This window comes from Ammospiza nelsoni, chromosome Z, assembly GCF_027579445.1.
Source record: "Ammospiza nelsoni isolate bAmmNel1 chromosome Z, bAmmNel1.pri, whole genome shotgun sequence".
NCBI lineage: Eukaryota > Metazoa > Chordata > Aves > Passeriformes > Passerellidae > Ammospiza > Ammospiza nelsoni.
The window spans coordinates 32,151,183-32,165,550 of NC_080669.1; the positions used below are offsets into that span (position 1 = coordinate 32,151,183).

Consider the following 14,368-nt stretch of genomic DNA (forward strand, 5'->3'; position numbering starts at 1 on the left):
CCAATTTATATATGTATAAATATACACCAAATCATTTTTACACACACACCTTTCCTAAACAAATATATACAGCTGGGTAAATACACCTACATTTTGTCTAAAGGCATACACAAACAGCATAGCTTACACAGCTTGTAAGAAACAGACCATGAATAGTTTGAACAGAACAAAATATATTATGAAGATTTTCTGCAATTACTCATTTCCTAACAAAAAGTGTTCTGAATTTTCAAATGCTACAACTAGAAAGATAATAGTACAGAAAAAAAAAGTACTGTGTGATTAAGATAATGATGTAACTATACTAGGTATTGAACAAAACTGAGAATTTATTTTAAAAAATTGATTGAAATCCAGGCAAGTTTTAACTGGTACCAGGCTCTTCATGCAAACACTCCTTTCATTAATTAGCAGGAAATAACAAGATGAGAGGTTTGCTGTAACCGTATCTCTTTTATCAGTCAGTGAATGCATGGATACCAAAAATATTTCAAGCATTTAAGTGTCTTCCAATACATGTAGGCAGTAACTAAGAGTAACATCAGTTACTAAGGAAAGAATATAAGCAGGTGCTTAACTTTATGCCTATTTAGTGCCCTCTTGTGTTATAGGCACGTGTGCAGGATACTGATTAATGAATTTGAAAAAAAAATCAGACACATAGCAAAGGATTATATTCTGTTGCTGTAGACACAGCTCTTCAACCAAAGAAACTTGCTTGGCCTTGGCCAGTAAGACACAACTATTTAATGAATTACAGGAAAATTGAGATGTTTGAGAGAAGAAAAGGTCCTTATCAAAAGAAGAAAAGTAGTAACTATCAGGAAGGATAGTAAATTTTGAAATTGAGCCTAACAGTTAAAAACACCAAATATATACATAGTGCTCAGTTTTCTCTCCAGTAAGCAAGAGCATGCATATATGGAATGATTTTTTTGCAAGTCACATTTTCAGATCTTATTTCTGGTAATAAATAAGAAATATTCATGCTTACCAGTATACAGTGCAAGTTACTTAAGTTGACTACTTCACATACAGTTTTTATTCGGTCTATTAGTTTGGAAAAATAATTGACCATTTCTTCCCTTTTAATAATTTTTGCATATCGAGGGAAAGTTGGTGGCAGCAATCTCTGATTAACAAGTGGCTCAAACCCCATCATAATAGGATGATCTAAAGAAGGAGGAGGGGAGAGAGAGAAAAACTGCATATGAGTTGTGTTTTCAGAACCCCCTTCAATAATACAAATTATTCAATTAGCCAAAATGAATTCTTAAAGTGACAGTAAACTTCCCGAGACTCCAACAAGCCAACTACTACAATGTTTAATCTTTAAGAAACCCGAGTCCTCGTGTACAAGCAATGAAGTACTGTTCCCTGTTTTAAAATGGCATATACACTGATTCCAAGTGTGATGCACTTAATCAAAAGTTCACATTATCTCTGGCCTTGAAATGACAGTGTTGCTCTCAGGAGAGCCACCACCTGGTAAAATAAAATTAAAATCAAACAATGCAAATCTGTAACAACTTGTATAGCAAGTGTTTTAGTTCAAAGTAAATAGTGATTTCAACTTTTTAAAAAAATACACAAAGATATTTATGTTTGTGAAGGGATCATATCCAGGAAAGGAAAAAATGGTGTAATTTGATACATACCTCCTTTAGTGGTATCATTCTGTGCCTGCATACCATGATGCAGTGAATTGTGTATGGCAGAGAGCAAGTCAGCTGCCTGAGTCATTAGTTTCTGAGCTTCTGCAACTGCACTCGTCTGAAAGCCAGGAAAAAATTATTATCATTACAAACCAATATATTTTGACTATCTAAATAATGTTAGTGTAAAAAAAAACCAAAGGGCATTAAAATTCTGATATTCTTATATAACCCAAGTTCTGAAAAAAACCCAAACAACCCAAGATTTTTGTGTGGTAGTACATTTTATATATCTGTACATAAATTCAATGCTGTATATTTTGCTGTGTAAGACTTTACAATAGTTACAACTGAAAGTCTTGTACAAAATGCATGAGAGTCTGCTTGGGGGAGCATGTAGTTCTAGCCCTTTGCCTTAAAACATGAAGTTCCTTCCCCTCTCAGTAACTAGGAAATCTTACATCAATCCTCAAAAAACAGGCAAATTGTATGGAATGCTATTAAATTCCTCTTCTCAGACCAAAGATATCTAGATATAAATTCCCTATCACATGAAAGGAAAAGCATACAGGTCTTCTAATATGGACAAAATAGTGCCCAGCATCAGGTAACTCCACAGGAGGGAACTGAACTTAAACAAGAAGTTTTGCTCATGTGTGAAAAGAGTAATTAGAAATCCATAAATATTTTTAAACCTTTTGTAATGAATATTCTGTCCTTCTGCAAGGCCATAATAATGTCAGCTACTAGCCTTCCCTGTGTTTCCCACTTGGAACAAAAACTGAGTATTTGTCGCTGTAAGGCTTTATTCAAAGCTTTACCTCCATCCACATAAATTCAAATCTCATGAATCTACACAGTAATTTCTGGATCTTAAAGAATGAAAAATGGGTATTTCACAGCATCCCGATGCAAACACAGAAACGCCAAATGAACGTACCTCTTTTTTCGTAAAAGCTATCAGGACGGTGAGTAAGACGCGGGTAAACTTGACTCTGCTGAAGACAGCTAAACACTGTTGATGCTGTAATAAAGTAATACTGCTAATTACTTAGTAGTAGGTATTAGATAATAGAATCATAAAATATCCTGTGTTGGAAGGGACCCAGAAGGATCATTCAGCCCAACTCTTGGCTCACCCCAACTGCTTGAGTGTGGTCCAAATTTTCCTGGACTCAGAGTTTGGTGCTGTGACCACCTCCCTGGGGAGCCTATTCCAGTGCCCAACCACCCTCTGGGTGAAAACGCTGTTTCTAATATCCAACCTAAACCTCACCTGACACAACTTCAGGCCTTTCCCTCAAGTCCTTTCACTGGTCACCATCAAAGAAGAGATAGTGCCTGTCCCTCCTCCTCCTCACAAGGAAGTTTTAACTGCAAAAGGTCTCCCCTCAGTCTCCTCATCTCCAGGCTGAACAGAGCAAGTGATCTCAGCTGCTCCTCATACAGCTTCCCCTAAAGGCCATTCATCCTCCTTATGGCCCTTCTTTGGACACACTCTAATACCTTAATGGCTTTCTTGTATTGTGGTGTGCAGAACGCCCATAGGAGTCCTGCCCTCCCTGCACAAACTGACGCACAAAAAGCCTTGGCATGCCCTGCTGTTTTCCAGCTCTTCTCCATGCTCCTGGGTGGTCACACTTCCTGGCTGCTTCTTATATGCATGGGTGTGGTTATGCCATATTTAAATCTCCTATTTACATCCATGAAATCCAGGAAAAAAGCAAACAATTCATTACTTCAAGTTCAACTTCTGGATCTCTCTCTTCTCCTTGTCGACTTCGGGTGCTCTGCAAGGTAAAGAAATGTCAAATAATTTACTAAAAATTGCAAAGGGAAGCTACTGATAAAATCTCTTTGCCTTCTCTAAAACATCCACCTGTTAAATAACTTGAAAAATCAGTTTTCAAATTCAAAATTTCTTAAAATATAATCCAGATACTTGAATGACTGTCCTATAGTAATAAGAACTATCTCAGTAAATTCTGCAAATAAGCAAGAAAAGTGCATGAACGCTTTACATTTTAAGCTGTAGTAAAGGAAAATTAAGTAACTTCTTTAACCTTACATGTTATATCTGCCTAAAACCTGAAAGTTAAATACCTACATTCTGTGTCCTAGCCCAGTGTTATCTTCTGCATCACGACTCCAGCTTCTACTACTACTGAAGCAACTACTAAGGAGTTCACAAATAAAGTGAAGACTTAGATAGAAGGCAAACTAAAAGCATGATACAGAAACCATTATGGCAGTCCTTCAAAAACCCCATTACAATGACAAAACCCTCCTTCATTCCTCATAATCCAACTCCCTACCCCAAACCTATGTTAAGTACACCTGAAATATAACTGACAAGACAAAAATGAAAATACCTTCACTCGCCTTTGCAAGTCATCTTCTACATCTTTCAGCATACCTGGAAAAAAAACACAGCATGACTAAAAGCTGAGAAGCATTTCTAGGCACACCTATACCACTCAGGGGAAAACAAATTTTATGGGGAAAATCAAACTTAAAAGTGCTTTACATATCCATTAGCCAAAGACTAAACAAAAAATAATCTTGTGAGGAATGGTGGGGATGTCTTGGAACAACCAAAAATCAGGATACAGACCAACTGATGCAAAGCTAAAGCGTACATAAGCTTTTCAAAATAAGCTTTTCAAAAATATATCAATGAAAAGCTCAAATACACATTAAAAAAAATAGTGCATCATTAACGTACATACTTATGTATGTACTTAAAAGCATATGTATTCATAGCTGTAGAACTACTAGATTGCTTTTTTTCCTAAAGCAGCCTATTTAGAGGACAACAAATTATGAGGCAAAAAAGCAGAATTCAAGCAACGTACTTTCTATTGGTCTGTATCTTTACCATGTTGAGCTCATGCCTAGCCACTTTATTGGTGCATTTAAAAGCACTTCTTCTGTTTCTCAGGGATATAACAAGACAACTGAACCTTTTTTCCAAGAAAAATGATTTTATCTCTCTTTTACCAAGTCAGCAATTTCCACAATAAAAATAAAAACTTAACAGCTGAAACTCCTAGCAATTAATCATATGTGTCTGAAAGCAATCACATGCTCAAAAGAGAAAGAGGCTGCTGGACAGATATAAAGCAAGCACAGACTATACCTGTAACTCTAAGATCTGTCACACTATTGGCCATTTTAAATCCGTAAGTCATTGACTGAAAATCTTCCTAAAAAGAAAAATCAAAGAAGCAATATGTAGTGAAATATAAAAGCTGTAGTTACATTTTCAGATTGGGGTTTGAGATCTTCTTTTTGGTTTGGGTTTTTTAGGAGTTGTTTTCTTAAAAGGTTTTGAGTCTTTTTGCTGTTTTTTTCTCTTTTGGAGGAATGACTGGGGGTGTGCTTTTGTTTAATTCTATCATGTACAGAAGTCCAGATTTATTCTACACAGCTGAATCCACTCAGAATGAATACACTGAATGACTTTCCCACCCAAATCCAGTTTCAGGTAATCATTTTCTGCATAAATCCTTAATACGCCCTTCATATTTTCATCATGTGACACCTTACCAAAAGGTTACATGAACTATAGCTGCAAAGTAGTATTTGATCCATTTTAGATATAGTCACGAAGAGTGACTTGTCCAAGCTCAGAGGAAACAGATTGCTCTGAGTGCAGAAAACAGGACTCTGATCCCACAGCCAGATGTACATTTTAGGCAAAATTCAATCATTACTATCTAACAGAAAAATTAGAAAATTAAACAGTTTCACAACTGAGACACATTTCAAATGGTTAACCACAAGACTTGCACTGCTTCTTGATTAAAATGTGGCTCCAGTATTCAAGGAAAATACAGAAGAGAGCATGAAACATCTTCATTGGGGAAACTGCATTTTAAAGGTAACTGCATTTAAAAGTCTAATACTTTTAGGATGGTGAAGTGCTATTTCTACAGTATCCTCAAATCAAACACTAACAAATGTCACTAATACATTGTTTTACTTGCATTATGGTATAATATTGCATATTTAACCCCACAAGAGATGGGAAACACATACCTCCTCAAAAACAGCTGCTTTGTTAACCTTTTCTCTGGCAATATCACAGATTTTTAGGATTCCAAGAGCAAAAGCCTTCATAGCAGGATCTTCTATGAAGTCTGGATTATGAATATAAAGGCAAGTGAATACTGTCTGTGCCAAGGAATGTCCTTCTAACCATGTTATCTAGGGAAAAGGAAATTAAATATTTAACTCATGACAGCCAAGTCCTCATTTTCATAGATCCATTCTTTTTCCATTTTACTGTGCTTCAAAGACTCATTAAGGAACTAAACATTAAAATTAAAGTCGCCTTATCAAGGCAACCTTCCAAGTACCAAAAAAGAGGAAGTGAAGGTGCTTCAAGCCTAGAATTCTGGCATTGGATAAACCTCTTCTATAGAGTTTAGGTCTAACCCCTATGATTTAGACATGGCATTATGTTAAGAGAACTCAACATTTAATAAACCTCTGCATAAATAGTGAATGGAAAATGCAAATGACTATGAGACAAGTCACAAATGTTCTTCATGTTCTCTCTCTTTACAACATAAAAGCTCCTTATCACAATTCTCTCTCTCTACCACTTCCATGTTTCTTTAAGCTACATGGAAAGTTTCACTAAGTTAAATTTCTATCTTGAAATGGTAAAAAACTACCTAGAACCATATTTATAATATGGTCCCCTTTTGGAGACCAGGAGTAGAAAACAAATGATGTTATACTGAATCAGATATACTATGATCTCTACATGTCATTCTGACTAAACTGATTGGAAATGTTTTTTAAAACAATATTTTTGATGTAATTTTGAAGAACAACTGAAAATAATGAGTATCAGTCACTGAGAAAATTAAAGTATATACACAGAAAAAAAATTGCAATTAATAAGTAACTGATATTCAACTTATTTTTACTAAATAGATTTATTTTCTTTGTTCAAAATGCTTCTGTAAGCTCAGTCAATTCTGGCTGTACATAAAGGAGCAACAGAGTGCTACCAGTTACTGCACACTCAGCTGCCAACACAGTCAAACATCAATACACAGCAGGCAATCAGATAACATGCATTTATAAAACTAGAAAGCATAAAACCTTTTAAAGTTTTTAAGGCGCTACCAGCTATCTTCCATATTCCTATAGAAAAAAATTAAAAATCAAAATTAAGCCTTTCATTCTAGATAATAAAAATAACTAAATGGAAATTAAAATATAAGTATGTATTTTCTGCTTGGTAAATATTTTTTTGAGTTCTGCTGTTTTTTTTCTTTTTTTTTTTTAAGATGGATTAATGGATTATATTTTGAAAGCAAAACCATCTAACCTAAAGAAAAGAAAAATGCTTACCAAACAACAAAAACACGTGTCCATTATTCCTACCAGCTCAGGTGAAGTGAGATCCTTTATTTTAATGGTGCCATCCTTTGAAAACAAACAAACAAACAAAAACAACCAAAGTCCTAAATACTATAAAAGCATACAGGCAAAATACAACTTATTTGTACCAAAGCCAAAAAAGAAATTAATATTTGTTTAAAACTTCAGAATAATTGTATGCCACTAGCTTTACCAACCAGCTTTACAACATGTCTCAAATTCTTAAAAACTTTTCATTCCCATCAGTTAACACTGATCAAACATAAAACTACCCAAAGAGAAGACTAAAGTAAGAATTCTTATTTATTACTAGCCAAGAAAAGTTTAAAACTAGTTAACTGCTAACAGTAAATCATAATAATAAAGTACGTATCATCACAATAAAGACTGAACAAGAAGTAATATGCAGGATCAACTCTTTGAAGACTGCTTTTTAAACTTGTAGTATTTTACTGCCTTAAAGGTCAACACCAAAAAGGCTGCAAATTTGATCATTTAATTTGCCCAATGTATGCAATCCTGGATACATTCTACATGACTTAGCTAGTGTTTAACAGAGTTCTCTGTCTCAATTCCAAATGTTTACCATAAAAAAATTCTTTTGCCTCTGAGTGCATTACTTTTTCTGAAAAAACAGCAAGTCTTTCAACCTCTGTCCTCCAATTTACCTTGATCATAAATCAAAAGTTAATCATTATTGTCGATGTTGATAAATTATCTGGCTTCTGTTCAATGCTGATAAACTCAAAGAACGATAGTGTTAATTTCCAGCTTTTTCAAGGAAGCTGGTTTCCATCCAGGTTAAACAGAAGCTAACAAATACATCTTCATATAAAAGACACATTTTGGAGAAGCATAGAGTTATTTGCAAAACAATGTTGGAGATATATTTACTTGAGGTATCAATAACCAATAATTTCATATTGCTTTTCACTGGAAGAGTTAGCATCATTGTGATAATGCAGGTAACAAGAAAGGTAAACATTACAAGCTATTTTTTACTTAATTTTCCAGAAGAAAAAAGAAAAACATAGATTTCAAGAGAAACACTATTGATGCTGTATTGTGCTTAGCTGTAATTTGACAAAAATGTGTATTTCTACAGACAGTGTAGGTAAACCCAGGAAATTCATACAAACCTTAATAGCTTGCTCAAAGTTAAGAACCTTTCTGTTAACTTGGTTTCCAATCATACCAGCATCCATCTTGGGATCCATCATTTCAATGGCAGACATGGCTTCAAAAAGACCAAAACTAGGAACACAAATAAAATAAATGTGCTCAATGTATTTTTTAATATAAAATAGTCTTTGCAAACTAACCAAAAAGAACACAGGATGACAAACCAAGTACACTATATTCTGACCAGAGACAATAAGGTATATGAACATTAGTATTGATCTTCAGAGATCATGGTTTTCAGGAAGTTAAGAATCTCTCAACAAATTCATAGGAAAAGAGATGGCTAAAAGTGAAAGAAAATTATTAAACTTGCTATAAGGATGAAGAACACTCCTGAGTGAAATATCCCATTACTATATCTTTGCACACTTGTTTTTATAAATTTCATAGCATCTTCTTAAACATCATGCAAAATCATAAACTGATATTAACTGAACAAGCTGTTCCTTAGTACACCACATCTAAAAAACCAAGTAAGATATGTCCCCCAAACACTAATGACAATATACATAACATAGATTAATATATATTGAAATAACAGGTTTATTTAAAATAAGCATGTTAACAAAACTGATGTAAAAAACCCCAAAAAACGCAGCATGTGATAACATATCATTTGTAGTCAGAGCAGAAGAAAAAAAGCTTGCAGAAGAGCCACACTAAAAGACTTACCTATATATGAAGAGATACAGTGCTTCACTTTATCACGACATTTGTCAGAACTTCAGGCTTTATATACAAAAAGTTTACTGAACGTGGCACAATTAAATTCTGAGAATGTAAATTCTGTATTTGCTGTATTTGCTCTGAAATGCTCTTATGTATAAAACTACACCTGAAAATGCGCTTTGATTCAAATGACATCCGTGCCACATTTTTAAGCAAGTTTTCATTTAACAGCATGCTTCTGTTTTCTGAGCTATTAGTTTCAAATTCAGCAAGTCTTTACCAGATGCTTTTCTTTGAAATATACTTTCAATGTGTAGAGTTCTCACTTTCTGCTTTAGCATGATATTTATGTTGCATTAAGGCATACAACTGTTTATCAAATATTTTATAGTGACACTTGGGGTAACCAGGTTTAAAGTCTTTCTGGCCTTTTTTAACAAAAGCAAGTCCCATAAGATAGTGCAGTAATGTAATCACCACAGATCATAAGATATGCTATGAACTTCTGGAACAGAATTTCAATCACATTGAAAAATGTAATTTTGTACTTAGAGCAACAGATATGCTCAGCATTCATACAAGTGCAGCATATACACACTGCTAAGAATGTATGATATTCTATATACTTCAAATACTTTATTTAAAGTAAAAGTCTAAAAAAGCTTGGTTATTAGGTAACATGAACATGTTTGCAGTAATCTTATCTAAAAGCCAGAACCATCCCACACACATACTTACAGCTTGTCATGAAGCAGTTCTCCTAACTTCAGTTCTATAAAGGAAAGGGACAAAACAAACAATTACAATCATCCTACTAGCACAACTTTTCCAGGGTAGTCTTGTCACGCACCAAACTGCCTTATGCCAAGATATAACAAGCTGCAGGAAGCAGATCAGGCATTTCTACTTGCGCTGCATTTGCATGGCCTGGGTTTTGTAGCTTGTGGGGGGATGACTACAGGGATGGCTTTTGTGAGAAGGTGCCAGAAGCTTCTTCCATGTTCAGCAGAGCCAATCCCTGGTGGCTCCAGAGACGGATGTGCCCTGGGCCAATTAGAAACAATAATACCTTGTGGTAAGAGATTTAAAAAGAAAACAAAAAAAATCAAAATTGCACAGTTTCAACAGCAGATGGAGAGGAGCCGAGTGAGAACATGTGAGAGGAACAACTCTGCAGACACCAGGGTCAGAGGAGGAGGAGGTGCTCCAGGCACCAGAGCTGAGGTTCTGCTGCAGCCCCTGGTGCAGCCCATGGTGAGGCAGCTGTGCCCTGCGGCCCATGGAGGTCCATGGGGATGCAGAGATCCACCTGCAGCTGGTGGGGAGACCCACACTGGAGCCGGTGATGCACAAAGGAGTCTGTGAACCCAACGGAGGCCCCAGGCTGGAGCAGCTTGTGTTTGAAGGACTGCACCCTGTAAAAGAGTGACCCAGGCTGCAGCAGTTTTGGGAGGCCTGTGTGTCCATGGGAGGGAGTCACACTGCAGCAGGTCACTGAGAGCTGCTGCTCATGAGATGGACCCATGTTGGAGAAGCTCATGGAGAACTGTCTGCAATGGGAGGGACTCCATGGTGCAGCAGGGGAATGACTCTTGTTCCTGAGCAGTGGGAGAAGCCTGGGGTGATGAACTGGCCATAACCCCCATTCCCTGTCTCCCTGTGCTGCTGGGGTAGGAGCAGAGCTGGAAAGAAGGAGGGGTGGCAGGAAGCTGTTTTCAAGGGTTATTTTACTTTCTCATTGTCCTGCTCTGATTTTGTCAATAATAAATTCCCTTCATATGTCTAAATTGAGCCTGTTTTTCCCATGATGATATGTGGTGAGTGATCCCTCTCAGTCCTTATCTCAACCCATGACCCTTCATTAAATTTTCTCTCCTCTGTTCAGCTTCAGAGGGGAGTAAGTGGCTTTGGTGTGTGCCTGGCATCTGGCCCAGGTCAACCCATGACACTACTGCTTTTACCTACAGAGCACTTTCAAGACTGAAAGACTAAAAAAAACACCCCAGTGGTTAACAGCGTGCCCCCATCCCTCTGTTATTCTAGGAATTAAAACAATTTTAGAATTACTAAGTACACAGTGCACTCAAAGCACAAAAAGCTGATATACTGCTGTAGGGCTGCAGGTCAAGGGAGGGGATTCTGCCCTCTGCTCTAATGGGACTCCAGCTGGAACACTGAGTCTGTCTGGGTTTCCAGCACAGGAAGGACATGGATCTGTTGGTGCAAGTTCAAAAGAGGCTAACAAAAATGAATGGAAGGCTAAAGCACCCTTCCTGCGAAGACAGGCTGAAAGAGTTGGGGCTGTTCAGCCTGGAAAAAAAAAGATCTATGGGGACCAGCTAGCATCCTTCCAGTTCATAAAGGAAGGCCAGAAAACACCTGGCGATTGACTTTTTACAAGGACATGTACTGACAGGACAAGAGAAATACTGTTAAACTAAAAGAGAGATTTAGATTAGAAACTGGGAAACATTCTTTACTATGAGGGTGGTGAGTCACTGGAACAGGTTGCCCAGAGAAGCTGTGGATCCCCCATCCCTGTCACTGTTCAAGGCCAGGCTGAATGACGCTTTGAGCAACACAGTCTGGTAAGAGGTGTCCCCTGTCCATGCCAGGGGAGTTGGAATGAGAGGATCTTTAAGGTCCCTTCCAACACAAATCATTCTGTGATGATTATTCTGTGAAATATTAGCATCTGAATAGCCTGGAATACAGCCGTTTCCTCTGCTCCTTTATTCAGGTGTCTTAATCTCTTCCAGGGGAGACTACTGAAAGGCTTGCTTTCCCTCATAACTTTTAAAGGAGTCTCTAGATATATTTGATGGGTACAGATGTAAGTAATCTATTACAGATACAAGTAATATAGATAAATAATTATTTATAAGTAATTTAGAGTAATATAGAGAAATAATATGCAGAAATTGTGTTTATCATTATGTAATATTCTGTGTGGTAAGATGCAGTTTTTACACTTATCCTTCCTTAGTGTCATCATAAAATCAGTTGAAAAAACTGTAAACTAGCAGTAGCACCTCACAGTAATAAAGGTACTGTTTAAATGTAAGCAACTGCTTCCCCATTACTGAGATGGACTGTATCAATTGAAAAACTCAGACTTGTTTCAAAGATGAAAAATGATGCACTGATGAATTAAATAAATTACAGGACCATGGAGATCCAAAAATATGCAAGAAAGAAACAGAGTGTTGACTCTGCATGCAGGAATGACATCTCCACTTGGCAGAAGAGAGAGTAAGAAATCTTCGCAAAGGAAAAAAAGCAGATGTGAAAATGCGTAAGACGAAAAAACTTTGATTAAAGAGGTATTTATGTAATCCGGAAGAGAAAACAAAGCGAGGTGGTTCATGACAATTCCAACCTCAGAGTTAAGAAGGAATCAATGCTTGTTCATCTGAAGCTTGAACCTAGGTCAAACTATTGCTCAAAAAAGCTCAAAGAACTACACACAGGCCTCCAAAGGATTCCAAGTTTTCTCAGAATGAAAGGACTACAACTCACCTCTACAAGCTTCTTCAAAATCCTGGGTTATATCTATCCAGCTGGTATTACTCTTTTCCATCTTGTCAGGCATACCGAGTTCCCATCCAGAATCATCATCCTCTAGTGTAGCTTTCATAACCATGATGCTGCACCTTTAAATTCCTGTCAGAGACACCATATATTTGCACAAATCAGAGAAAGTGCTTTGTGGGAATAATTTTTTTTTCTTTTCAATAATCAGGTGAGAATGGGAAATGAACTAACATTTTATTTAAACAACTACTGTTATACAAGACCAACAGAAAAACCCTTATTAAAAACAACTCTTTAAGAAAAAGATTTTCTTATGCGTAATTTCTTTACAAGTAGCTTATACACTGTGAAACCTCAAAAACTAGGGACATCAGAATATCAGCTGTTCAGACCCATACTAAGGTGTCGACTGTCAATTAGAAATAAAATCAGAAGCGTAACAACAGATGCAGACATCACAATTTTCTATTTGTTCTTTTACACTGTTAGACTATACGTCCTCCTACTGCTCTTCAACAGAAATTAAAAAGATGGTACTGTAAAACTGAAAAAATACTTATTTCCTACGATTTCCTCAGCAGAAAGCAGTATCAAGATTGCAGCACTTAAGTTAAGCAAGTTCAGACTGGATTATAAATTTTAAACTCCACCGACCAGCTACTTCGAACTGGTTTTGTTCTTTCGCAACCTCCCGACACGCGGGCAGCCCTGAGGACTCCACGCTTCCACAGTCAGCCTGCCCGTGAGGTACCAGCAACGCTGAACTCCCCTCTGCTGACGGAGCAGCTGCGAGCCCGGCAAGCCCTGAGCAGCTTAACCACAGCCGCCGCGGAAGCTTCAAACAAAGGCCCCAGTGGCAGAGGACCTCCAGGGCATCGGGAATTAACAAAAACAAAGGGGAGGATAAAATGGCTTTTGAGCAGCAGCCCGGGGGTCTCCCCTCGGCCGAGCCAGGTTTACTCCCCATCGGGGGCCGTCAGGCTGTCACCAGTTCTCTAGCGACCGCAGGGACTGCCAGGCTCAGTGGGCTGTGATGAGGAAGTACGTGAGAAATGTGTTGAAATAAATTAAATTCTCCCTTGCATCCCGGGACAACCAGGCCCTTCGGGATCTCCTCTTCCCACAGGTCACCCCAACTCCGGCGCTGCTCAGCGGGCCCCGCGCAGCCCTCCCGGGGACGCCGGGCACCGCCGCCTGCCCGCACGGCTCCTCCGCCCCGCCGCAGAGGAGGAGCCAGCACGCCGCCCGCCCCGCTGCGGGGCAGCAGCGCCGCCGCGGGCTCCCCCTTCCTCCGTCCCTCCCTCGGTGCCCCTGCGGGCTCTGCCTGCGCCCTTCGCCCCGCACCCTCCCCGGGCCTCACCGCTACGTCCCACGCCGCCGCCCGTCCGCCGCTCCTGGCTGGGCCGCCGCCGCACACGCGCAGACCTGCTGCTGCTGCTGCTGCCGCCACCAGCCCGCGGCCCCGGCCTGAGCGCCCGGCGCAGCCGCACACTAGAAGCTCCGCCGCCCCACCTCGTCCGCGACCGCGGCTTACCGTGAGCGGCGAGGCGGGGTGAGAGAGGCCGGGGCGGCGGCGCTCGGCACCCGCTGCGCCCGCGAGGAACGCGGGGCGGGGCGGGCGGCCCTGCGGCGGCTCCGCCCAGCGCGGTGCAGGCTCGGGCGCCATGAGGCTCCCGTGAGGGGGTGGGGACAGGGCGAGCAGGGGCTGGGCGGACGGTGCGGGGGCCGCGGGGCGCTGCCGCGCAGCAGGAGCAGAGGCTGTCTCCAGGTCTGTTGTCAACGCTCTTTCAATATCTAAAAAGCGCGTGTCGACAGGACGGAGACAGGTTTTTCTCAGTGGCGCCCAGCAGTACGACAAAAGGCAGTGGGCACAAACTCATGCACAGGAAGTTCCACCTGCAGAACTTCCACGAGGAAGAACTTTACCG

At 39.3% G+C, this 14,368-nt stretch overlaps 1 protein-coding gene across 1 annotated transcript in view; it reads right to left on the reverse strand.

The window, feature by feature from the left end:
- The window catches only part of NAA35 (N-alpha-acetyltransferase 35, NatC auxiliary subunit), a 27,472-nt gene extending 13,434 nt beyond the window's left edge, over positions 1–14,038 (reverse strand). Inside the window, exons 1-12 of the mRNA XM_059491781.1 lie at positions 13,801–14,038; positions 12,426–12,569; positions 9,645–9,678; positions 8,195–8,309; positions 7,026–7,100; positions 5,697–5,864; positions 4,795–4,861; positions 4,028–4,071; positions 3,395–3,445; positions 2,596–2,679; positions 1,659–1,773; positions 995–1,173 (exon numbers count right to left, since the gene is read on the reverse strand). Of these exons, the coding sequence (XP_059347764.1) occupies positions 995–1,173; positions 1,659–1,773; positions 2,596–2,679; positions 3,395–3,445; positions 4,028–4,071; positions 4,795–4,861; positions 5,697–5,864; positions 7,026–7,100; positions 8,195–8,309; positions 9,645–9,678; positions 12,426–12,549 (1,056 nt within the window). The 5' untranslated portion in view covers positions 12,550–12,569; positions 13,801–14,038. The remainder of the gene's footprint in view (positions 1–994; positions 1,174–1,658; positions 1,774–2,595; positions 2,680–3,394; positions 3,446–4,027; positions 4,072–4,794; positions 4,862–5,696; positions 5,865–7,025; positions 7,101–8,194; positions 8,310–9,644; positions 9,679–12,425; positions 12,570–13,800) is intronic.
- Positions 14,039–14,368: the final 330 nt, after the last annotated feature.